The sequence below is a fragment of the Podarcis vaucheri genome (genome assembly GCF_965113315.1).
Source record: "Podarcis vaucheri genome assembly, chromosome: 8".
Classification (NCBI taxonomy): domain Eukaryota; kingdom Metazoa; phylum Chordata; class Lepidosauria; order Squamata; family Lacertidae; genus Podarcis; species Podarcis vaucheri.
Genome location: NC_138766.1, coordinates 35,041,391 through 35,067,691, shown reverse-complemented (window position 1 = coordinate 35,067,691; position 26,301 = coordinate 35,041,391). Strand labels below are relative to the sequence as shown.

General features: G+C 41.6%; 1 protein-coding gene across 17 annotated transcripts in view; it reads right to left on the bottom strand.

Moving 5' to 3' along the window:
• Positions 1-26,301, bottom strand: part of LOC309539168 (uncharacterized protein) — a 389,363-nt gene that overhangs the window by 264,372 nt on the left and 98,690 nt on the right. For 15 of the 17 annotated variants that reach the window (XR_014222708.1, XR_014222709.1, XR_014222710.1 and 12 more), the window contains exon 3: positions 12,011-12,076. The exons of 1 other annotated variant lie outside the window; for it this stretch is intronic. Coding sequence is in view for 1 of the 16 variants with exons in the window: in XM_082235080.1 (XP_082091206.1) it covers positions 12,011-12,076; positions 15,368-15,370 (69 nt within the window). In the remaining 15 variants the exon portion in view is untranslated. Of the gene's footprint in view, positions 1-12,010; positions 12,077-15,367; positions 15,581-26,301 lie in introns of those variants that run through there. One more of the 17 variants, XM_082235080.1, reaches the window with a different exon arrangement.

The window sequence follows — 26,301 nt, the reverse complement described above, 5'->3', positions numbered from 1 at the left end:
ATGGCCTTGGAGGCTGGACCAATGGGAGCTGGAGTCCAACAACATCCCAAAAGCCACAGGTTAACCCCTCCTACTGCAAACTATATGCTGCACTTACTCCAAGTACACATAAGATAATACACATACACATACACATGCACACACTCCAAATATGACTTCTGTCACTGTGCTCTGAGGCTGCCTATCAATCTGAGGACATCATGTGATTCGCCTCTTCCGCTGCCTGATGGGGTTCACATCAGTATGGAATTCCTCAGAATGGAAGCACACTCAACCTGACTTAATATGAAAGGCCTCCTGGAAACCCATAAATAAGCCAATTGCATTAATGAAAGAGCAGATACATGCTGAGCTGTGGGGGGGGGAGCCTGGGGCTTGGATCACAACCTTTACACACAGGTGCCAGTGCCACAGCTGGCCCAAACTCTGTAGCCCTTGCAGTTCCTCCAGCCTTGCTCAGGACACAAGGCCTGAAAGATCAGTCTCAACATGGTCTTGCTCAGACTGCAAAATCTCCAGGCACCTCCCCGCCCCTGCCCCCCCCCCAACATGTGGCAATACCAAGAAGAGAGATCTTTGGTGTCTTTTTCCAGGAGAGGCTCATCTGGGTCCTCATTTCAGCACCGATTGAAGGCCTTTTTATTTTCCAGGGTTTAAAAACTTGCATTGGTCTGTTCTTTACGAATACTGCTTCTCTAGTGTTGCTGTTTTTCAGCTTATGGTAATGTAACTCTTAATTTGTGGTGCTTTCAATATTTTATCATCAGTTGCCCTGATAGTGCTTTTGAAGGGATGGGTACAAACCTAAATAATAAATTAATAGCAACAAATAAGGCAAACCAGGGTAGCTGACAGTTGCATTCAGCCTGAAGCTGAGTATTTCTCATACCCTTTTTGATGCAGTTCCTAGAACCGACGAAAGCTTCTGGTTCAGGGACTAAGGTTTCCATAAATTACATTAATGAGGAGTTTTCTAAAGGGAGAGAGAACACATTCTTTTAAAAAAAAAGAACAAGAAGGGGGGGGACCTGTGCTATTTAGAGGTTAACAGCTCTGACATGAAGCCAGGTCAAACAGTCACAAATAGCGATAACTCTGCAATAGTTCTAACATTCACCCCTAAAACATCATAGAGCTCCAAGCATTCCTCCTTCTCTCAAGGCTGCTTCACTCAATATGGAACATGCACACATGTTTTTTAAGATATGTACATGAGCTGGTGGTCCCTGGCCAATTATAGCTTCCCTGGCATTTACACACATCTTTCTGTCAAGTCATGGTACACATATTTCAAAAACTCCCTTGTTTCTCCTCACAGCTTATGTTTTTAGCATGCAGACCCCCCCCCCAAAAAAAAGGTATTTGTGCAGCAATCCTTAAAAGTAATTTCTAAAACAATATGATGATGATGATGGAGTTGGTAAAAATGGTGCACATCTCTTTCTTTCACTTCTTTTAAAAATAAAATACGAAGAGGAATTTTGAACCGACTGGGGCATAAATATTAGATGAAGGAAGTCATTCTATTTAATCCCTGGAAGAATAAACAGCATGCTCATTTCTAAAGTGTTCTGGCATGCTGCTATACCATTTGGCACTGCCTTACTGGAAGGACTGTGTCATGCGAGTGGGTTAATAAGCTTCCAGAAAAGAAGCAAGCAGATGAATGTGTAATAAAGGCAGGATAGCTGAAGTAGCTGCTGCAAGCAAGTGCTGCATACCTTCCCCAATCATATTCATTGCTGGAGGAATCAAACATATGAGAAATTCCAAATGGGATGAAAGGCAAATATAATTATGAGGTGGAGAGGAAGCACTCATAAAAGCAAACATGTTTTCCAAGTTCAAGCCTGCGCGGATGGAAAGTTAGGCTTAGGAAAGCCAAGGCACACACTCTGCTGTGAAGCAACAAGATAAAACCTATCTAATTAAATCTTACAAAGCACAATAAATTAGATGTGCAGAAAAGAGTTTGAAAAGGTCAAGATTTTCTTCTAACCTTGTGGTTTCATAGGGCCCCCAACCAGCTGTGCAATTTTTGATAACACTATGCAAAGGTTACGTTGAAATGCAGCTGTATGGAGTGGAGGAGCTCTTGCACTCCCTCTACGTCTGAAACCAGTCAAAGGTAAAGCCACTAAATTTGGGCTATCTGTGATCTTGACTCGTGTTGCAAGTATTCAAACCAGCTCAACATTCCCACAGCATTCTCAGGAATGACCAGCCTGCTTTCAAGAGAATCTAGTGAAACCAGCCAGCTAGCCCTACAAAAAAAAAGTCTTCTATTTGCTCCTTAACAGCCAGAATGCTCTACTGAAAGCAAGTTAAAGATACACTGGTGCCAAGGAAGACAACAATGATAACACTCAACCCTAATTTGAGAATACCACATGCTGAACGTTTTGCTTACTGCTGAGTTATCTAGGAACTCCAAGGCTGTGCCTAAAGAGAACAAAGAGGAGTGAACCAAATTCTGACAAAATTAAACTGTTGCCATACCTTGTCATTTCTGTCGTCATCTCTCCCCAACCCCTGCTGCCATCTAACCTCTTCTCAAAATTCTTGCTTGGCCCTATAATTTTCAACAAATGTTCCACTGATGAGTTCAGGCTGTGAGCGCAGCTGTCATGGTTTTTACTGCCACACATACAAAGTACTATGCACTTATGTATCACAGAGCCCATATTCTATTAGATGCCACCTAATTGCTCTGAAGTGCTATACAAGTGCAATGTGGCAAGTCAATGCAGGTAGGCAACCTAAGGCCTGTGAGCCAGATGCTGCCCAATCGCCTTCTCAATCCAGCCCACGGATGGTCCAGGAATCAGTGTGTTTCTACATGAGTAGAATGTGCCCTTTTATTTAAAATGCATCTCTGGGTTATTTGTGGGCCCTGCCTGGTGTTTTTACATGAGTAGAATGTGTGCTTTTATTTAAAATGCATCTCTGGGTTATTTGTGGGACATAGGGATTCGTTCATTTCCCCCCAAAAAATATAGTCCAGCCCACCACATGGTTTGAAGGACGGTGGACCGGCCCATGGCTGAAAAAGGTTGCTGACCCCTGTGCTAGAGCTCTGGTAGACTTTTGTTGCTTGAGAAAGTTTCAGCTGGAAAATGGAGTGCTTTATACTCATTCCTGCCCAGGAGGACATAATGGTAAACCTAGGGAGATAGACCTTGGTTCAGATCTGAGAAGTTGCAGTTATACCACATGAGACAGTAATGTGCAGTTCCTAACACTTATGGACTAGTTTCTCAGCAGCATGTATGATGACGCTCTTAGATTCAGAAAACAAGGTATCTTGTTTCATATACTACTTTTTGTTTCAGTCCAAAATTCACTGACCTTCATTCCATATATAATATATATATACACACACACACACACACACACAATATTTACATGCAACATGCTTGGTTAAAAGCTACAACTCTTCAGTGAAAAAGCACTGTGAAATTGTAAGTCAATTATAAGTTTCCCCCTCCCACATACAAAACATCAAGTACTCAAGTCCCTTGAAATTAATCCTATGACAGGTTTCAACTGAAATGGTCCAAATTTATGAGACTTGGAGCACATGCAAACATCAATGGTTCAGGAGGATGGGATCGCATTGGCAGAGAACAGCACCACTTGGGATAGAGGGAGTCCACCGCGATAGATGTCTCAGGTGATGCCCAGATGGGTGGCAAGCTGCCAGCAGCAGGTCCCCCCACCAGCATTACTATATGAAATGGAGCACATGGAGATCAGAGATGGGTCACCACTGGATCTAAAGCCCCATGGATCCCAAAGGGCCTGATCCCTCAGCTACACCACACTCAGGTTGGTGAGCTGGTAGGGAACTCCTCCACCACCTTGCTGGCAACAGGATTTCAAATGCAGGAGTGGATCCGCCACCCCCCCCCAGCCCCACATTAAGCCTAGAAATTGCATTTTACGTCCAAGACTATTTTCCAAAGTACAATTATTTAAGCACCTTAAATACCAATGGATGCACTTCATTATCATGTGATCTTACAGCAGCCTTTATATAGTGTTTTGTCCTTTACTTGTAGTTTTCTTTGGGTTAGAAGGTTTTGATTAGTTTCTTTCTCCACAAAATATGCATTCCAATAATGATTACAAGTTATTATAATCAAGCCCACAGGCACATAAAATCAATTGACCATAACGCTATGAATTGCCTCAAAATTGCAGACTGTCATAGCTCTGTTCTTTAAGGCGCTGGCTGAAAAATGTGTTGATTATGCTTCCCACCCACCCACCCCTTTTTAAAGTATCAATCAAGTTTGGAAGACAATTTTTCCAAGTGCCTGCTTAACTTTCCGTCCCCTTCTAAAATTAAATACATACGTTTTAGGGAAAGAGTATAATATGCTTTGATGTGGCTTGTACTTTACTGTATTGAACTCCCAAGTGGTACTCTGGGCCAGCAGGAAGCAGGGTATTTATGGAGCGAGGTTTCAGATAATTAGATATCTCCTTTAGGAGTCATGTGAGAATGCAAGAAAATCAATTTGCCAGTCTGATCCATTTTCCAGTTAAGCTGGAGTTCTCAGATCTGAGACAACCTGCAGGCACAGAGAAGTCAATAAGACAAAATCTCCTTAAATCCAAAGTTCTTTGCTTAACCAAGTTTGGGGTTTAATTTCCTACTCGGCTCCACATTCAGGGAAACTGAATTAATTTTTTGCTCCTGTCTTCACTGCAGAATACGTAGAAGATGCCTGAACTGACATTTCCAAGAAGAGAGTCATAAGATCCGAGACAAGTATGAGGACAAGAGAAAAAGTTCTAGTCCTTATCGACAATCTGGAAATTAACAGATCACTTGATCCAGATTGTATTCACCGCCCAAAAGTTCTTAAAAGAATCAAATGTGAAATATCCCTAAGATCAGCCTCCATACTTACGACTGGAAAGCGGCAAACATAACACCAGTTTTTTAAACAAGAATCCAAGTGGGATTCAGGAAATTACAAGGTATTGTAATGGCCACAAACATAAAAATTTAAAGTGGGATTAGGCAAATTCACAGACAATAAGGCTATCAGTGGCTGCTAGCCATGATGATTGCATACTACCTCTGGAATCAGAGGTAGCCTGCCTTTGAAAAGCATCTGCTGTGAAATAGCAGCAAGATAATGCTACTGTGCTCATGCCCTGCTTATGGACTCCCCAAAGGCATCTGTCTGGTCACCGTGAAACACAGGATGTTAAACTAGATGAGCCTTTGGTCTGATCCAGCAAGGCTCTGCTGAGGTTCACATAATAAATTTCATCTGTGCCTAGCTTAGGATGTTTAAATTTGGTGCCACAAAGTATGCTGCCCAGCCAATTTTATAAGTTGGAGGACACCCTAACCCTTCCCAATAAATATTTAATTCATGTTTAAGTGGAAGCATTTTAAGGATTTTTTTGCCTTTCCTTTAAGAAAGAAACAGCCAAGGGCTTTTTCTCTTTTGTTCAGACATCATCTTTAAAGGAAAGACATAAACTCTTTATGCCTATCTTCCAAAAGCCATTCAAAGATGATGAATGGTTGCAAGAAAAGGGGAGGATAAATATTCTCCCCTGCTTCAGTTTATATATGTGAGACACAAATAGCCACTTAAAGATGTGGATGTGCACAGTGTACCCAACACCTTACAAGCTACATGTGCTCTGCAAAATGTTTTATATTTTGAGATAGCCTGGATAGCTCTGTTGGTTAGCGCATGGTGCTGATAACGCCACGGTTGCAGGTTCAATCCCCGCATGGGACAGCTACATATTCCTGTATTGCAGAGTGTTGGACTAGATGATCCTTAGGGTCCCTTCCAACTCTAAACTTCTATGATTCTGTGATTCTTATTTAGGTGTATTACCACTACATCCACTATTGTAACCATAGCCTTTGAGATTCCGTAGCCCAGACAGTGCTTCTTTCTCTTGCTGCAAACGTGACTGGTATTCTGGAATGTGCCATCATTCATTTTCCTTTTGCCAACTTACTAGCACATTCCTTTGACCAGAAGTACACAAAGAAGTGTGTCAATTAAAACAAGCCAAGTGTAACAAGTATACTACTGAAACCGGTATTTGAGATGGAAATACTATTCAAGCATTCAGGAATCTAAAGGATAAGTTGGCTGCTTGATTTGCGGGGTGGGGCAAACCAGAGGAAAGGTGTAGTGACAGCAAATACTAATATTTCAAGAAGAAACCTAAGCTCTTAATGATCAGGATCAGAAGAAGGAGCACAACCGTGAAAACAAGACAGCTTGAAACAGGCCTAATCTCATGGCTGTCTGAACCTAGAAACAGAGCAGAGATTCAGCCATGCCACCAACATCGCTTCAATTGAATACAATCTTGCCTATCCAAGGGTGGTCTAGTTCCAGAGATAGAATTCCATATCCTACGAACAGATGAAATTCCTCACTTGTTGATAGCTCTCTTGTGAGGAGTTATCACTTCCATTTACTTAACACTCTTTGCAGTGGATACAGTGGAGCGACAGCTAGTGATGGAATGTCAGCAAACACGGTGTGAGGGTCCCTTACATGATAAAACGGCAGTGGACAGTAGTCTAGACAAGGGAGGCAAACAGCTCCCCTTTTCCGTTTTAATCAGGGTTCGTTTAATGTTTGCTTCCGTTCAAACTATCCATTTCCCTCATTCTGCCTTGATGTCCAATTATCTTTGCACTTCAGTCCCATCAGATTATGAAATCAAAACAATGTTCACATACAGACACACACACCATTTTTAAGCAACTGGAAAGCTAAATATATATTAGTTTTTCATGCTGAGCCTAGCTATCTTGCAGCTCAAGTCAGTCCCCATATCAGGCAAGCACAATACTTATCAGCATTGGTGCACACAGTGTGGTCTCAGCTGTTCATATCAGTCTTTCCAAGACACTGATATATAATAGCACATCTTCCATTTTTCCTCCATCTTGCCATAATGCTGCACAAATCTTCTCAAAACTAATTATCTTGCCACACACACACACAGAGAGAGAGAGAGAGAGAGAGATTCTTGCAGCATGCATTGCAGATGGCTCATTTGTACATTCCTCCATTAATGCTAAAGAGATCAAATTCAGAACTCTCTCGTTTCCTTTAATTTTGAATTGTTAGAAGAAGCCATAAGAAAAACAAAGATCTGTCAACACCTGCACATGAGGTCTAAGAGAACTGCATTAATGTTCGCTAGCTAAACCATGGTGGCCCTGCAGTTATTCCAGCCATAAAGGAATGGAGTGTATTTATACCAATAACAAATATGATACATGACAGTAACTCAGGTGTTGTAGCATATATATTTTACTTGACACAATAATGTTCCATTTTATGGGTCACCATTTATCTTTTTAAAAAAAAAAAAAAAACACCCCACCATATTTGGTATATAACATTCAGGGCATTAAAAGCTGACTGTGGAAGAGAGAAATGAGAATAAGAATATAACTGGATAGCAAGATAATATGAAGTTGCTTAAATATAGATGAACCATGTAGTTAGTCATACAGTGTCCCAGGGGTTCAAATACATTTCAATCCCTAACACATGCTGTCTGCAATCCCCTTTTTATCTTTTAAAAATGCATTCAACGTTTTTTCAAACGCAATGTATTTTCTGTATCCTTAAAAATATAAACCAATATATTTTTAGACAACGTTGTTTATATGCATGAGTGGGTGATCTATGACATCAGACCACACTAAGGCTTGGGCAGCAGTGCCACAAGTGGTGACTGGTACCACACTCCTACTTATGCGAAGTTGGGGAAAGACAGCTGCAAAAATTAAACCCATTTGTCTTCCTTTATTATCTAGCTATATATTTGCACCAGTTTCCATGGCTCCTTTGAACAAAAAGCATCATGTTGTAAGTGCACAAAATTCAAGGGAGAGGTTACCCTGCATGATTATGCAGCTTTGTCCCCCGCTTAGACCCAGCTATGGACACCCATGTGTTTAAGTGATTAAGTGTCCTTAGCAATTGTGCTGCCTGCTGAGTACCAAAGCATGAGAGCTACCTTCATGTTTTGTGCCCTAACTTTCTTCAGAGATGTCCAATGTACTCACTTTTTAAAAATAAAGGTAAGAGTCTGCTGGCCTTGCCCCACGTAAATCTGACTCCTACCCATCTGTTGATGGCCCTGGAAATATGGTTATGGGTTATGCCCTTATGCTCACCTATACCTGCAAATTTACCACTACACTATTTATCATGGCAGAATATTTGCATATAAAAGTACAAACGATTTCTGTTCTTTCTACTTTTTGTTTCACCTGTGCGTGTTAAGCCCAAAATAAGTGGATACTTTTCAGTTGAAAGGGAAAGTGCAAAAGTATAAGCAGCTGAATATAGTTAATGAATAAACTCCGTAAGATTTAGTGATCACAATTGCTATTCAATTTTTCCCCTTTATGAATAATTCAGACTGCATATCTATCCCTATTGCTGTACTTAAAATGAAAAGTTCCTTTGTTGATATCGTCATTGCTCAAAACACCATATGTTTTTTGCACTACTAAGGATGACAAACTCTCCGAATGTTTTCAGAGTGGGAAGCAACAAGTGGGCTGGATCTGGGAAAGGGAATAGCAATTGGCATGATCTGGCCCAGCTGTCTTCATTTTGAGACCTACATGAGCCTGTTAGCTGACTATGAGGTCTACAGAAGACTCTGGCAGCAGTGTGAACAGGCATATTTAGAAAGCAGGAAAAAGATGAAGGGGAAATGCTGTCTTTTTGCCAACCTACAGCTATCAACTATCACATAATGCCAACTCTCCCACATCTGAGGTGTAGGAAGTACTCTACAATATTGTATTTATGAATGAATGTGAAAAGAAATGAACAAACTTCCATTTGCCTGGGAAAGGACCATGATAAATCTGTACAAATTATTAAAGGCTTTCAAGAGCACAACATTAAAAATCTTTATCAAGCCTAGGACAGAGACACAACATGGCGCAATGTGAAACATTTTTGTTTCTTCTACATTAAAAAAAAAGCTGTTATCCAAAAAGTAAAGGTAAAGGGACCCCTGACCATTAGGCTCAGTCGTGGCCAACTCTGGGGTTGCGGCGCTCATCTCGCTTTATTGGCCGAGGGAGCCGGCGTACAGCTTCCAGGTCATGTGGCCAGCATGACTAAGCCGCTTCTGGCAAACCAGAGGAGCGCACGGAAATGCCATTTACCTTCCCGCTGGAGCGGTACCTATTTATCTACTTGCACTTTGAGGTGCTTTCGAACTGCTAGGTTGGCAGGAGCAGGGACCGAGCAACGGGAGCTCACCTCGTCGTGGGGATTCGAACTGCCAACCTTCTGATCGGCAAGTCCTAGGCTCTGTGGTTTAACCCACAGCGCCACCCGCATCCCCCCTTTTTTCCCCCAAAGAGTGCCCTTGTGAAAATAGCTTCCGAAGGTGCATTGGGAGTCCTGATCTCCTTTTCAGGTGCATCACATGCTATTCTGGAAGACTGTCCAATCTTCAATAGTGGTTTTGGAGTATGCGCTCTGAGAAGCTAGAGGATTCTGCCCTTTGGACACCAGTCACAGAAGAACAGCATTACAATTCTATGATTCTATACACATGGTTTAGTTGAGATTCCTGCATTGCAGGGGGAACGACTAGATGGCTCTCAGAGTCCCTACCAACTCTACAATTCTATGCAAACAATTTTCTGTGAAGTGTGCAATAATCAGGATTCTACATTGCTTGGAAGATATATCCTCAAACACAAAAATAGACCAAACTGTAATTTCTCACAGAAGTTCCTAATTTACACATTGATTTCGATAGCTTGCAAAATTCTGGATTTGTGCCCCTTTTGTGCATACACACATGTAAGTATCTTGCTACTGATCATTCTGTGTAAAAGAGTGAGGGGGGGAGAAGCCCTGTTGCTCTAGCAGGAGCTCTTGTGCTGGCTCCCACTAATGGAACAATTTCGCTAAATTTGGCCCAGAGTTTCTCTCTCTCTCTCTCTCTCTCTGATTACATTCATTCATGAGGTCTATTTCTGGGACACTTCCCAATTCTGGTGTCCTCAGGATGTTTGGGACTCTAACTCCCATCTGCTCCATTCCAAAACATCTGGAAGGCACCAGATTGGGCTGATCTCATCTGTCCATTAGATTGGTGTTTCCCAATCTTCTGTAGCCAGAAGGCTACCACTCCTCCATATAATATGGCTATGGGACCAAGGCAACACTTAGCAGCAGCAGTTGAAGATACATTGAGATGAGCATGCAAAAGCATACAGCAAAAGTGGTATGAGTAGAACAAGACACAGGCTCAGTCTAGAGAGAGACACCTGGCCTTACGCTGCTCTATGTTCATATTTCAATTTGGGTGGTCTGGCTTTTGGACCAGGTATACAAGGTATAAATACTTTTATTTATAAATACATGGAGAAATAAAACAAAGAGCCACTGGAAGAATACGGCTTGCTCTCCAAATCGTTCTTCCAGAAGGAAGTGTGTCTACAAAATTCCACATTTGGATCAATTGTTATGTACAATAATGCAGGCTGTTCATTACATCATCTGCTTTATATATCTTGTTTATCTGAAGCACCAAGTTGTCTCCACATTCTCTGTTTCAACGAGGAGGCAGATATGAGGGGAAATGAGGACAGATACAGACAGAATGGAAATACTGTTGCACAGCACCATCTTGGCCTCGTGTTTAGGTCAGATTATATGCCCAACACCTCCATTTCAGTCCAAGTGGAAAAAGAAACTACAGGGTGCAACATTTATCCAGCTGTGTGAACTTTGCTGCCCAGATGTTGTCTGCCAACAAAGCAGGATCAACATAACACTGAATTTACTGTCCTCTGCCACCAGCTGGCTCTGCTTTTTTGCAAGTCAACTCCTGGAATGTTTTATGTCTTTGTAATATGCACCATCTCTTTCAACACCTGCTTTTCTCAGTAACAGATCTTGCAGTATGAAAGAGGTTCGGCAAGGATTGATGATAGCCCTCGTCAAGAGAACATCCCTGCAACAAGCGTTAGCTGTTGGAACATCATGAATGTGTTTTTCTTAGCTAAAATTACAATCCAATCTGAGAATGAGTCATCCACTTGATCTTTCCTGCTACCGCATTTAGAAGTTGTGGAAGAATTATGCTAGAATCTCTTATACACACACACAATATGTCTGAGTTTTTCACACAAAAGGGTTTTAAGGACAGAAATGTGGACAACCACATAGAGTTCTCACAGGGTGTGTGTGTGCGTGCGTGCGTGCGTGTGTGTGTGTGTGTGTGAGAGAGAGAGAGAGAGAGAGAGAGAGAGAGAGAGAGAGAGATGCATGGGGTGAACAACTGTTCATAAAGGGCCTTTGATGTGTTCCTCAGAGAATGGGTGAATTGCTCAAAAAAACCCTAGGACAGCATTGCAGGTCTTATTAGGCCGTATTTTTAATATTTAACAAACACCCTTTACAACTCAGGGAGGAAAGGAGAAGGAATCCATGAAGATCCTGTAGAAGATCCTGTATTGAAATTGTTTTCTGGATGATTTTCCCATATTTCCAAAGCAACTTTAAGAAGTTTTCTGACCTAAATTTATGAAAATGAGCACCCCATGTTACAAAACTCCTACACAGTAGTTAATAGTTAACAACTTGCAAGTGGGTAGACAATCAAAGTGTGATTATTGCTTATGTGGATTTTTCAACTCTCTGTACACATGCTTTGAGTATGCCAATGGAAAAAGATTCATACAAAATGTGAAGCAGCTCTAGCTAAAAGGCTGGGGGAATCCGATTGAAGATACTGAAGGGTGAACACTAAAACTTAGCATGCTAGTCTAAATCTGGGTTGGAAAATGTGGCCTTCCAGATGTTGTTGGACCTTAAGTCCCATCACCCCTGATCACTGGAGATGTTGGCTGGGGCTGATGTGAGTTGGAGTAGAACAAGTGAAAGGCCACATGTTCCCCATCCCTGGTCTAAATGGACATCTGTTCTCAATTCCGGAGCCCTGGTCCTACCTGCAAGATGTTTACCAGCAACCACGGCTCTCCTGTGATAATGGAACAATGGATCTGGGACAAACCCTGTTTAAAAGAGAAGAACAGAGCCACATCACACCAACGCAGGAGGGGGGAATTATAACATGAGGGCTGTCATATATTACATCCTAAAGTAATGCAGTAAGCACCAGCCAAATCAATAGCGTTACTGAACTATTTCCTTAAGTATGCTTCTCAGTTTCAACCGTGACTTTTAAGCTCCTTTTCTTTCACAGAATCTGATTCCATTTAGTCATCAGCAATATTAGGTCAATGTCATCAGAAAATATTGCTCGTCATGGAGATCGGGACCACAACTTTTGTTCAAGTGTACCTGTTGACAGGGTAGAACTACATTCTGATAATGGTGGAACAATACAGCCTTCTACAGGAACACCCCAAATGCACTTGCTCATAACTTTTACCAGGTCACAAGAGACACAATCCCATGTCACAGGACAGCTGGAGTACTGGACCCAATGTGCTACTTTACCTAGAAGGAATTGTTATTTGGCTTGGGCAAGTAGCTTGCAACAAGACTGATGTCCAACATTCCATTTTACACTCTACAAACGTATTTGCAGCCCTCAGATACTTAGACTAAGCCATAAAAGAAATTAAAAGAATATTTAACAAGCAGAATGGAGCCTTCCCACCTGTACTGGGGGGGGGGGTGAAAAAATATATACTTATATTGAAATGTGTGCCAGGGTGGGGAGGGATAAAGACCAACAGATTAAAAATATTGCTCCTACAGCCTAAGCAAAGCAAAATGATTCTCATCATTTACACTGAAGACAGGAAAAGGGAAACGACATCAATTCTCCTGGGAAGGGTTCCAAATTATGGCTACATTTTACAGAGGAGATGACTTATTCATGTTAAAATGTGAACATATGGTTTTCCTCAAGGCTTTTCTCTCCTATCGTTTCCATTGGAAATTCACATTGTTGTATCAGAAGTTTTCTGACACAGTGGTGTCTTGGGCTTAAATTTTGTCTGAAGTAGTGTAATACAGCCATCAAGTTAGTTCTACAAAACAATGACAAAATAAAAGATAACCGAGCTTCCACTTTCTTAGAGCAATAAACTGGAGGCAAGAGGTGTGGGATCCAGATTCTTCAGGATGCTGTTATTCTCCTTGATTATTGAAGAGTTAGCATCTATTTATTTATTGAAGTAATTTTTATTCAATTTTCAAATTTTACATTTCAAATTAAACATCTTTTATTATACCATGCGTTCATTGACTTCCCTCCCTCCCCTTCCAAGGTTCATTTAACTTATCCACCATTCCTGTGTATTTTTATATATCCATCCAGTTTAATTTTCCCATCTTACATCAGTTCAAAATATATTATACTGTTGAATTACTTTAATGCTGCCAGAGTTTTTAACTGTGCACAATTATTTTCAATATACTCAACAAAAATTTCTGTTCCAATATACCCAATGTACTTTAACTTTTTTCAATGTCCACCACATATGAAGAAAGGTGCCTTCTACTTCTTTAAATTTCCAACATGCTCGCTCCAGCAGCACATATACTAAAATTGGAACGATACAGAGAAGATTAGCATGTTGGAAATGAAGAGTTAGCATCTAGTATACCTGCAAGGTATCCATACTGGAAATTAAGCTTTGCACTCCTGTTCCTCACATACTGGTTATCTTTCTACAACAAATTCAACCAAAGCATCGTTCCAAGTACACACTGAAGGTTCCATCTACGACTGGCCTGCTCCAAAATCTGCCTTCAAAACAGGTCTTTGGGCATCTGATTCCTTTGTGGCCCCAGCTTGAACTTTCAATGTGATGTCATATGATACCATGTGATTGACTGGTGACAAGCAGGTAGCCCAGCTGCATTTCAAAGTGGCCACAGAGGGTTGGATAGCTCCTCGCTTCAGTTGCAAATCAATTCCTCTCTGCACAAACACCAGCCATTGGAGAAAGATTCAATAGTTTCTGGTTTGATCTGTTTTGCCAAAGTGGACCAAGGAAGTAGCCGGGAGATCAAGGAGGGCTTCCTGTTAAGAAGCCCAGTTAAATGCTCTCTAAAATAACTTGTCCTCCTTAGGCACACATATACTTGTGTTATGCATGCCAAAGATTATCCTGGACTGCAGTGCAAAATCATTTTTCCAGTGGTCTTATCCAAGTTCTAAGCAATCTGTAACACATGTAGGAATGCTTTTTTCATTCTGTCACTGTGATAGAGTTAGTTCTTATGGATACCTGCAGCTGTCTCTTTCATTCTAAACAGAGAGCAACACAGCCCTACTTAGAAAAACTTCCACCCTAAAAAGCATTTAACTGTACACACACAAACCACACATATTCATGTTTCAGAAGAATTTGTGCAAAGCATGTCAATTCCCCAAATCCCTCTTAAGGGTATTTGATTTACTGTTTTCCAACAAAAAAAAGTGTCCTCCCTTTCTTGAACCAAAGTGGGGAAGGGAACTGGTAGTTTCATGTTTTTAACCATTGGTTTTTTTTAAAAAAACCACTGCACTGTCCTTTAATACCATCAGATTGCCTTAAAGATCACTTTCCACTACTACAAGGAATATTTATGCTACAGCGATATAATACAAAACAGCCATTCCAATGTAAATTATTTATTGTATGCTGCTATGTAATCAGCTCTTAGGGAGATCAGGGAGAGAACCCCAAAAGAGAGGTACAGCTTCCTGTTCATTTGAACTGCTTATAAACCATTGGGGGGAATAGTTTAAATTGAAGTAATACATTTCCCTGAAAACAATTCCCTGAACATCAAACGCTGATTTATACTAGATCAGACTACTTGTTCATCTAACACAGCATCATCTACTCTGACTTGCAACAGCTCTTCAAGGTCACAAGGTGCAGTATCTGTACAGTATTGCTGTTATCTGACCCTTTTAGCTGAAGTTCGCATGGACTGAATATGAGCAGTCCACATGTGAACCACGTGTTTCCCTCCCTTATGCCATGAACCCCCTAATGATGTAACTATTTTGTTTTGTTTGTATTTTAACACATCAATGGGTGGCCTTGCAGAGCAAAGAACTCTCTCAAGGTTTACATCAACGTAACTGCACACTAACTGAATTCCTAGCATCCCAGACCATTGGCCATGCTGGCTGAGGCTGATGGAGTTGGAGTCCATCACCACCTGACACACCACAAGTTCACAATTCCCGAGTTAGGCCTTAAATGCTGTGGTAACAAGTACTTCGTAAGAGGTACGTGGAGATCAAATCTTCTTAAGACCACAAGAAAAGTAAGTGATTTCAAAGTCAGTAGGGTGGGGTTCTACAAAAAAAAAAAAGCAAAGCAATGCTATACCATGTATAAATGTTTTGAAATGTCCCCTAGAGCCAAAGGGCTTCAGTGAAATCTCTTCATTATGAAGGCTTCCATATTATTAATAACCTAGAATAGAATACAAAACAGAATGAGAGGAAACAGCACATTCATCCATATGTCTCGTTTCCAGGAACGAAGAGCCCGCATAACAGCACACTCATCTTACCAATTTACTGACACCCTGTTGATGGCAATATGCTGGTAGGTGGTTGGTGTCTCCATAAAAGCAAAAAGACTAGTAGACCAAACCAGCCCTCATGTCTGCTACATGTAAGCAAATTTTCAGATCAGTACTGGAGAACTACTTGTTAGAAATGTCCATTTTTTTGTTCCTACAAGAACTGCATTTCCTTTTTGTCTTTTCTGTAAAAGGAGCAATTATAAAACCCACCCTTGAAATATCACAGAAGCAAGTAAAATAATATAAGGCAAAATGGCTGATTTTTCTTTACATGGCCTCAGATCCATAGAATTTGTTTCACAGAAAGCTAGCAATTCCTACACAGACTCTTTGGCCATGGGGCACCTAATAAAAGGACATTATGAAACAAATGTTTTGCAGGTGTGAAACAAATGGTAGGTGTTGCCGATTTCTGAGAAATTTGGTCACTTCAGCATACCGATCACAGCAGGATCTTTGAGCTTGATTTTGTGGCTTAACATTTTGTCCACAATAGTCAACAAATGGATGGCGAGAGCTGCAGGGGGGTGAGGAAGAAATGTGCAAAAATTGCATTCTCCCCAGTTCAACCAGTGGGATTTTCCACTGCACCAAAAGCCTTCCATGGACAGGAGGAGCCACTATGTTCTCAAAAGGCTAGGAGAAGAAGAAGAGAGAAGAGTTTGGATTTGATATCTCGCTTTATCACTATCCGAAGGAGTCTCAAAGCGGCTAACATTCTCCTTTCCCTTCCTCCCCCACAACAAACACTCTGTGAGGTGAGTGGGGCTGAGAGACTTCAAAGAAGTGTGACTAGCCCAAGGTCACGCAGCAGCTGCATGTGGAGGAATGGAGACACGAACCCAGTTCCCCAGATTACGAATCTACTGCTCTTAACCACTACACCACACTGGCTCTAAGTTAAGATCCAACACAATTTGAACACTATTTAGGAGGGGGCAGTTGAGAGAGGGGGGATTAATACTGAATGGAATGGAACAGAATTGTGGTAATGACATGCAAAAATGTCACAGACTGGAAAAAGGCATATTTGTCCATCCCTGCTTACAGAACAAACACCTTTGCTTTAAAATGGTCAAAAGACACCATTTAACAGGCATTTCTCCAACAGATGCATATTGAAAATGAATGGGAGCAGCATAAGAAAATGGAAGACCTTCTCAGTTGAACTGTTTCCAAAAGGTTCAACATGACAGGTGATTTGAACCCCTTTCTCAGCTCACAAGTGAAACTGGATGTACTGCCAGTATTGTACCTGGGACCGTTTTCATTCAAAGCGTGAGCGTCACCACTGAGTCCCTCCCCTGCCACAAGTGGATAGATTGTGTATAACATCCTACACAATGTGGGGGTGCATGCGTGGAATCAAGGCCTTCTGCCTTTGCCCCACCCCCTTGATGCCCACCCATTCAGCATGGGCTGCATGTGTCTGGGACCTCGATCAGCTCGTGTGCAATCCAATGGAATACCTACACGTCTGCAGGGCTATGGGCACAGGTTCCTTGCCCCTGATCTGCATCAGCCAATTGCCAGTTCAAATCAGCCATATCAACATGGAACTGTTTCCCTTCCTCGGCCACTGTTCTTCCTATCTTCAGTCCAAGCACTACCATCAGCGCTACTTAACCACCCAGGCATATAGCCTAGTTTGTTATCTCCGACTTATACATCCCCTGTTATAATTCAAATTCAGTGATGGTGAGGAGAGGGGCACAGCTTTCAAATAATTAAAATAAAAGAAAGAGAAAAGGTTCATGATGAGATTGCAGGGTGTTGGAACTTTCCTGGTATTTGTTTAAGAAAAAGTTATGTTATATTCTAGTTCTATGATTCCTATACACGATGGGAGTTCATGCACTCAGTATCTAAAACAGATATTTTGGTATATTAGGGACTATTATAGCAGAATCACTAAACATCATGGGCACAGGAATGGGGGAAATGGGTGAGAGACCACACCCAGTACATCTGCATAATACTTGTTCAGCCACATAAAATACAGCCATCATGGCAATGGCTATGCTACCTAATTACATTTCTTGTGGCACAAAATATTGCATTTTGAGTGCCGGATGAAATCTCCTTGCAACAGAAATGCTACTTGAGGGATGGTGCTTGGCTCTCGTGCAACAAATTAAGAACAACTGCATATTTATTGCACTGAAAATGAGTTATCTGGAAAGGCCTGAAGAGTCACTGGTGCTGACAGCAAGCAAAAAAGAGGTCATGGGAAGCTGGTTTGCATGGAACACGCAAGGCAATCTCCAGTTACAATTAGAAGAGCCCCAGATGCTTATTAAATAGATAACAGGAGTGCATATTGCCAAGAAAACTAAACACATTTTATTTTTCCCATGTAATTGACTGAGCAGCATCCCAATTAGCCAAATCAATGCAAGCTTCCTTGCAATAAAGGGGAAACTGAACTTATATTAAACATATTTTTTTTAAAAAAAAATGGAGGAAGTGGTGTGTAGGTTTTTGTGAGAATATTCATACGAGGTGTTCTGAATATTCTGAAATGTAGCTATAGCTGGCATTTGAGGAAGGCGGGCTCACAGAACCAGGGCAGCTATGAGAACAGCCCTCAAAGTGGACAGCAGGGGTTACATCTAAGAAAAAGATATGTTCCCTGAGTTATTGCAAGTTACAGGGCTATCATGGGCTGTAAAGGGGTCAAGAGCAACCACTTTAATTGAACCCAGAATTTCAATAGTTCTATAGCTATGCTAGCTGCTACCAGGCAGTCTCCAGCGCCACTTCCTTGTGCGTCACACTCAAAAATCCCAAGGATTACAGAATCCCGGGCTGCTGGTGCCAGGTTATTCCTGGGTGCCGTGATCGTATCACATATAGGTGATAAAAAGCACACCAGCAACTGAGCAAATTGCACCTGCTCAGAAACAGCAATAAAGGGTGGCACTCAACTAAGATTTCCTCAGCACAGACCCACTGAAATTAATGGCCCTAATTTAGTCATGTCCATGCATTTTGGTGGGTCTGCTTTGAGTAAATCCACCCCAACACACCATAGCCTGAAGGGTGATGATCAGAAGTGGCTATGTTCCAATTCATCTACAGTTCATTAGCCCTCATCTGTCAACAGCCACCAAACAGTAGTTTGGGGCAGACGTCAGCACTACTCCCTGTGAACCCTTGACATGTGATAAAGCCCACTAGGCCAGCCCTTACCAAGCTAGTGCCCTCCAGACGTTTTAGACTACAACTCACAGCTCAGCTGAGAGAAACTCCATTTGGCTCCTCCTCTCTCTCAGCTGTCATCTAGCAGTCGTTACATCTAGCTGCTGCGGCAGAAGAGATGAGAGTGAAAGGCCCACTTTATTTATTCTCCTGAGACAGCTGGGTTTTGTTTTGTTTTTGCTTATTTTCTCTCTCAACTGTTTCCACCCCAATTGGGCATTATAAGAACTTTTTAACTTTTTAGTTTGCTTCCTTGCCTCCTTCCTCCCCACCATGTTTTTCTTTGCTGTCATGTCTTTTAGATTGCAAGCCTACATACAGGGACCATCTTGTGTTTTTTTATTTATCTTCCCCAAGCCATTCTGGGAGCCTATTGCAGTGAAAAGCGCAGGGTGCAAGGGGAGACTATAAACAAACAAACAAGCTGCAAGCTAATTCATAAGTGCACCATATTTATCCAAAACGCATTTGAACACGCTGCTGTCGAAACCAGTTCAGATGACAGCGGCCTTATCACTTATGCCAGACTAAATAAGCTCTCCCAAGACTTCCCGAGAGAAATTGCGAGCACTTGTACTTAAGTTGTACAGCTAGAGACTGTAATTTTAACCTTCATTCTATGCATCAGATGCAGGAAATAGAAATCTGCTAAACATATGGCCTGGAATAAGTCCCAGAACGAGGCACCTCAAGGTACGTCCGCTGAAGTTGCCCAGCCTGAGAATCTTATTAAGGGTTTGAATCATGAATGCAGCGTTTGTATTTCCACATAGCCAAATTAAATTCATACAGTGCACACCTAGAAACACCGAGGGCAACTAATGCAAAAATCAAAAGGTTTCTGGGACAAAGCAAAAATAAAAAAACAAAAACAAAATAATTTGTAGCTGTATTAGCTTGCAGCTAAAAGGGGGGGGGAGGATGGTCGCTGTACGTTTCCCATTATAGAAAACAGCTTCAGAAAATTCCTCCCACGCAACTTCCTGACTGTATCATCATGCAAGGAAGTCTGGAAGCCTTTGAAGATTCCATGCAAAAACAAACTTGCATCTTTATAACGCTGGAAGTCGTCTCCTGTTTTCTGACCACCCATAGAGAACATGAACTTTTCATTTTAAGCGGCCACCCCCAACATGCAAATTTAAAGTAGAAAAGAAGGGAGGATGCTCAAGAGTAATCATCAGAGGAAACAGCATTGTTTAGTTTGAACCAACCTGTTACATTTTGATTTAATAAGACTTGAAGGGAATCCGGAAACATTTTTTGACCAGCAGGAGATCTAAACATATTCAAAGCTGTGGGCATTTCACACCTTCATTTCTGGAATAGAACTTAGCATCTATCTAGGTTTCGTTTTTTAAAAAGTAGGATTCATATTGCAAACTACAGCTGTGGGCAGCATCTGGAAAAATCTGAAAGTGGGAGGAGGTCTGACAGGTTTGGGAATACTGTGTCTTTAACAGTTTCATAACAGTCATGGAACAGGTACCATATTTTTTGCTCTATAAGACTCACTTTTTCCCTCCTAAAAAGTAAGGGAAAATGTGTGTGCATCTTATGGGGTGAATGCAGGCTGCGCAGCTATCCCAGAAGCCAGAACAGCAAGAGGGATCGCTGCTTTCGCTGCGCAGCGATCCCTCTTGCTGTTCTGGCTTCTGGGATTCGGAATATTTTTTTCTTGTTTTCCTCCTCCTTGTTTTCTCCCTCCAAAAACTAGGTGTGTCTTGTAGTCTGGTGAGTCTTATAGAGCAAAAAATACGGTAGCTTATTTTCTCCCACCACCGCTGTGCCATGCTGGGATCAGTTACATACATTGAATTTCTGCCAGAAAAAGCTAACTAAGTCTAGCAATTGGAACACCAACCTGTAGCATCGGTGAGTGAGGTTTCAATATCTCTGCCATCTCCTTGGCCTTTGCCAAAGGCTACTACTGTGTGGTCTTCTAGTCACAGATTACAAGAGTTGGAGAGGGTCTTGTAGGCCCCTCTAGTCTAAGTGCCTGCTCTACATAAGAAATCCAGAGCTACTACACCTCCTGTAATGCTGGCCTCAGTGGCAGCTCCATGTGACATGAAGACAGTTCCGTGCCGAATGCCTATCAGATTTCAATTAAAATGTTGCTGGAATTAACAAAACAGTCTTCAGTAAGCACCAGAAATTCAACGGGGGGCTGTCTGACCTGAACTAGAAGAGGGTTCTACAAAATTGGGCCCAGAATACTCCATGTGGAAATGAACCATTTATCACAAGCCATGGAGTGGGCACTAACAAATGATCAGGCAATGTTATAAGGAATCCAGAGGTCCCTGAGATATCCTGAGATCTCTTAAAAACAAATTAAGGGCCTTGTGAATTAATACAAGAACCCTGAACCTGTTTAACCAAAGCCTACCCTCTTGTAACCTAAGCTCATTAAATTTCAATCTAGCTATAACTTCTTTATTCCAGTTTCTTCTGGCTTAGAAGTCTGTTTCCCAAACAAGGATTCATTTAGCAGTCATGGCTAATAGCAGTTGATAGGCCTTATCCTCTGTATTACACAAATATCTAATTAAATCCTGTTTTTCAAAAGCTGCCGAAGATATGAATCTTGGTCAAGGGAACATAAGCAGTCTTCCTCTTCCCTCACCTCACCGCAGATTTATCCCAAAGGAAGAGCACAATGACCTTTCCTGCCCACGCTGATCTGCACTGCAAGGATGACTCCACTTCAGAATTTGATTCTGATCTCATAGCACGAGTCACATCTTGGCAGCAGAAGCAGAAGCAGAACAAATGTCTTGGAGGGGCTGGTGCAAATGTGATGTCCATGATAGCCACGTGCAAATGAAAATATATACAGAGATAGGTCGAGGAAGCTGTTTGAAAAATGTGAAGCTGACTCAGTACCACACCTTTACAAGGTTACGTGCAGCACACTATGTCAGTGCCTATTAGCAATAGCTATATGAAGCATTTGTATAACGGGCAATATTTGAAAGAAATAGAGCCCCCAAGTCTCCATGCTATTACAGGTCAACATAGTTAGAATGCCATAGGGGGTTCATGAAAGTGCAAGTTGGCTGGTGAGGGAAGAGAGGCATTTTGACACTGGCATTGCAAAGCCACTTACCTGCAGTTCTTGAGCTTAAAAAACAAAAGCTTTTTCAATAATCATAACCATGATAATGGTGTGAGGCATCAATATGCTGCTGCGTTCATGGGCATAGTCATAGGGGTGCAAAGGGAGCAACTACTCCCCCCTTCCCACCACCAAATGAAGTAAAAAAAACAAAAATTCTTAATTAAGTGACCAGTTGCATCACAGATAGCTCAGTTCCGGCCGCCCTAACATAAAGCCAGCCCCCAGTAAAATAAATCCTGGCTGCATTTCCAAATACAGAGGAGCATGCTTCAGCTGGCACTCTGTACATGCCTTGGAACTATGAGATTCCTCTAGCTTCACTCAACAGGTGCAGTGAGAATGAACGTGCAAATCTGGGAAGAAGCTGGTTATTACTAATTCTCCCAAATAGCTAACCTAACTAAAGTACACGGCATTAAAGATCCCAGTTTCCACAACTTCATGGTCCCATGTAATTTGGGAGTTTGTGTAATGTGATTCAGGGACGTCTTTGCTTGCTTGTTTGTTTGTTTGTTTGTTTGTTTGTTTGTTTGTTTTAGAGCTGTTCTAAAAACTTACAGGGCACTATTTTTGCCTGCAAAAGTGGAAAGAGGGGGTACTTGGAGACTTTCATGAGTGGGCAGATTTCTAACATCTAAGGTGTTTTGGTAGCGTGATATTGCCTTAAAAATATGAGGCAGTCAAATACTTCTGAAAAACCTTTTCATCAATACGAAACAAGGGTAAGAAGCATCCTGTACCCAAGGCATTCAGTACAGCTTTGTTCAATGCAGGTCCATACCTATTAGAAACCAATGATCCATGCCATTAATGATGTGCTATAGCTCAAGCATATGTTTCCCGTGCAAAAGGTCCTAAGTTGAGTCCTGGCATTTCTGGGCAAGGCTGGGAAAGTCTGCATCAGAGCGTCCTGGAGAGCTATTGCTAGTCAGTGCAGACAGTAATGAGCTGGAGGGACTGATGGTCATAAATTGATGTATTGTAGCTTTCTATGATAAACACAGCTTTAACAAGGAGGGGGAAAATCTCATCTACTGAAAAGCCATGTTTGCTTTTTAAGTTAAAAACTGTGGTGATTTTGAAGGAAAGTCCATGACTACATTAAAAACGTAATGAAAAGAAAACTGGGGAAGCTCTATAAATACTCCAGGATTTTAATTGTGATCTCACTGTTGGGCCAGAGGTCAGTGCTCTTCTTTCCTCTTAATCTAAACGGCATGAGAATGTAATGGATTTAGCAGACCAATTGACTCACACAGCCAGATCATAACTGCAGAGACAGCCAGCTTATTATTCCCTTCTGCATGCAGTCACTTAGTTCATGAGAACAGTTTGAAGCAGGCCTGGCCTAGCGCTTCCTCCTTCTGTCCCCATGCAATTTCTTCACTAGGAAATCGGTGCCAAGGAAATGCTCAGCATTAAGGGAGAGAGAAAAGTGGAGGCTAAAAACACAAATTTCTTATTCTGCTGGCCATGGGCACTATCCGCTGCCCTGCCCTCAGCATCTTAACAGTTTATGAGCTGTTGAGTAAAGAATGCCTCAGAGTAAAAAAAGAAAAGAAAAAAAGAACTGCCTTTTTCTTGGACTCTGTCCACTTTAAGCAAGCTATGAGAACTTGAATTTCTTTCAGCATCTTAAAAAAAAAATCAGGAAGGTAATGGAAAGTTGAAAAACACAACTGTGGGAAAGTTTGATGAGGGGCAACCGTCACTGGTAATCAAAGTTTTCAAAGTGTCCATTTTACTTATTTTGTTTTACTTATTAGATTTATATACTGCCCTTCATTATCTCAGGGCGGTTCACGAAACAAGATTTTTGTAACCACGTTTTCTCCTTTGCAAAAAGAAGGAAGGAAGCTTCATGGATCTGAGTAGTAAGGTAAAGGTAAAGGGACCCCTGGCCATTAGGTCCAGTTGTGACCGACTCGGGGGTTGCGGCGCTCATCTCGCTTTACTGGCCGAGGGAGCCGGCATACAGCTTCTGGGTCATGTGGCCAGCATGACTAAGCCGCTTCTGGTGAACCAGAGCAGAGCACGGAAACGCAGTTTACCTTCCCGCCGGAGCGGTACCTATTTATCTACTTGCACTTTGATGTGCTTTCAAACTGCTAGGTTGGCAGGAGCAGGGACTGAGCAACAGGAGCTCACCCCGTTGCGGGGATTCGAACCGCTGACCTTCTGATCGGCAAGTCCTAGGTTCTGTGGTTTAACCCACAGCGCCACCCAGATCTGAGAAGCATTCTACTACAAATGCATCTTTTTAGGAAGTAAAAGAGGAACACACACACAGCTCTGAAACTCAAGCTGGCAAGGCAGAGAAGCCCAATTTCAAAAGCTCCCTTCATCTACTTCTCCGAAAGAGTTTTCACATCATCCACTAAAAACAACATACCATATTTTTCGCTCTATAACACGCACCTGACCATAACACGCACATAGTTTTTAGAGGAGGAAAATCCGTAGGCATGCCACCCGTAGGCATTCCCTCCATAACACGCACAGACATTTCCCCTTACTTTCTAGGAGGAAAAAAGTGAGTGTTATGGTGCAAAAAATACGGTAAATACTTAAAGCATCAATCAGGGTACAATCCAGAGTTTTTGAGTACTGGAGAGTGTTCGTGCTGATTTCAATAGGATGTGAATTGCACCCAAAGAACTGGGAATGGAACAAAGTGCCATCTAACCCTTGCCAACAGGTTAAGATCCAACAGCCCCCTCCAGCCCCCTCCAGATGAGTGTGCCAAAAATAGAGAAGAAAAGATCCTGCTAACACAGATTTCTCTGGCTAACACAAGCAAGTCAACCTCTCTATGTGTAGATGAAGGCAACTGGACATTTTGTTTTCCATAAGGATGCACTCCAACATACACATCTATTTTAGCGTGCATTTGTAATCATAGCAAAAAAAGTAACAATGATAAAAAGGACCAACTAGAAAATGCACAGTAATCAGTAAGTGGGACAACCGACAAGGTCAGTGGCTCAACAGCTGATTTATAAATACCATGTACTGGAAAGAAGGAGGATCCTAAAAAAAGCAAGGTGAAATTTATTAAAATCTTAATCCTGAAGTGCTGCTACAGCATTTCTGAGCTCCCAATCTTAATTCTCCTACCTCCCCTTTCCCCCTGCCTGTTACTGTTGGCAGACTCTTGAACTCAGCAGAGTGACAGGGGATGAATACGACTCAAGGGCAAAGAATGGGGAGTAGTTACAGGAGGAGGTTAGAGCTAGTACAAAAGTAACAGTGAAGGTGACTTGAGAAAGCTTGTCCATACAATTGTATCAGGGCAGAAAAGAAAGGGCAACATAAACACAGTTCTGGAAAAATAATGAGCTAGGTCATTTGCTATGACACTAAGTGTCAGGTAGATAATTTTTAAAACAGCAAAACAAAGACTGTTCTTCTCTGTTGTGTCTTTTGAAGTTTATCCAGTGCTGGGAAAATTAATGAGTTTGAAAAATGCAGAACTGAGAAGAGAAAGAAACATTTTAAACTCATTTGGAAATGTTGCCCTTTGTTGTGTCGATTTACAAACAAGAAGCACCCCCCCAAAAAACAACAACAACACCCAACCACTTGCACCTAGCCATTATTTCACACAGATCATGAAACTCATTTTTTGTCCTTTGTATAAATCCATTGGCAGAGATAAAGTCAAATATTTAAGCACATTTTTGAAAGTTACATAGATTTCAGTCTTGGTGTTAATAATACTACACACAACAACAACAACTTTGAGTGTTATAAAGTGAATAAGGGACTAAGCACCAATAGATTGGCCATTGCAAGGAAGCAAAGTCACTTTGCTCAACTCCAACTAACTTCAGAACCCTGCTGAGATATTTCTCAAAACACTGACCCACCTCTTTTCATCTCATATTTTTCAGAACCCATAATTATTGCTGTCCAGGGGGACACAGCAGTTGGTGTAATTTTTTTATTTTTTTTAAGAACAGCAGTCCAATAATCATGAAAAAGCACATGCTAATTTTCAGGGGGCTAGGAACCATGCAATGCACCACACTGGGGCTTTCAAAAGCATGAGATGAAAAAAAGGCAAAATTAAGTCAAGTCTTTCCATGGCTGACAACTACAACAAATGTCTCTATTTGCCTTCAAATTGTGTTCCTGCTCCTTTCCGTTTTGCCTTCTCTTCCTCTTTGCAGACTCTAAAGCTATGAAGGCCAGAAGTCATATCTCGTATTGTTGTTTTAATCAGTGAAATAAACATTTTAAAAAAGTTTAAGAAACTGTGACAAGGCTTTCCTGCTCCCAGTGCCTTCAGATGCAAGGCAACAAGTACACACTTTGACAACTGTTCACATTTAGCTCTATAGTGAAGTGAGGGCTAGTCCATGTTGTTATTTATTGTGCGTAATAAGCTTCCTGTACCTCCCGTAA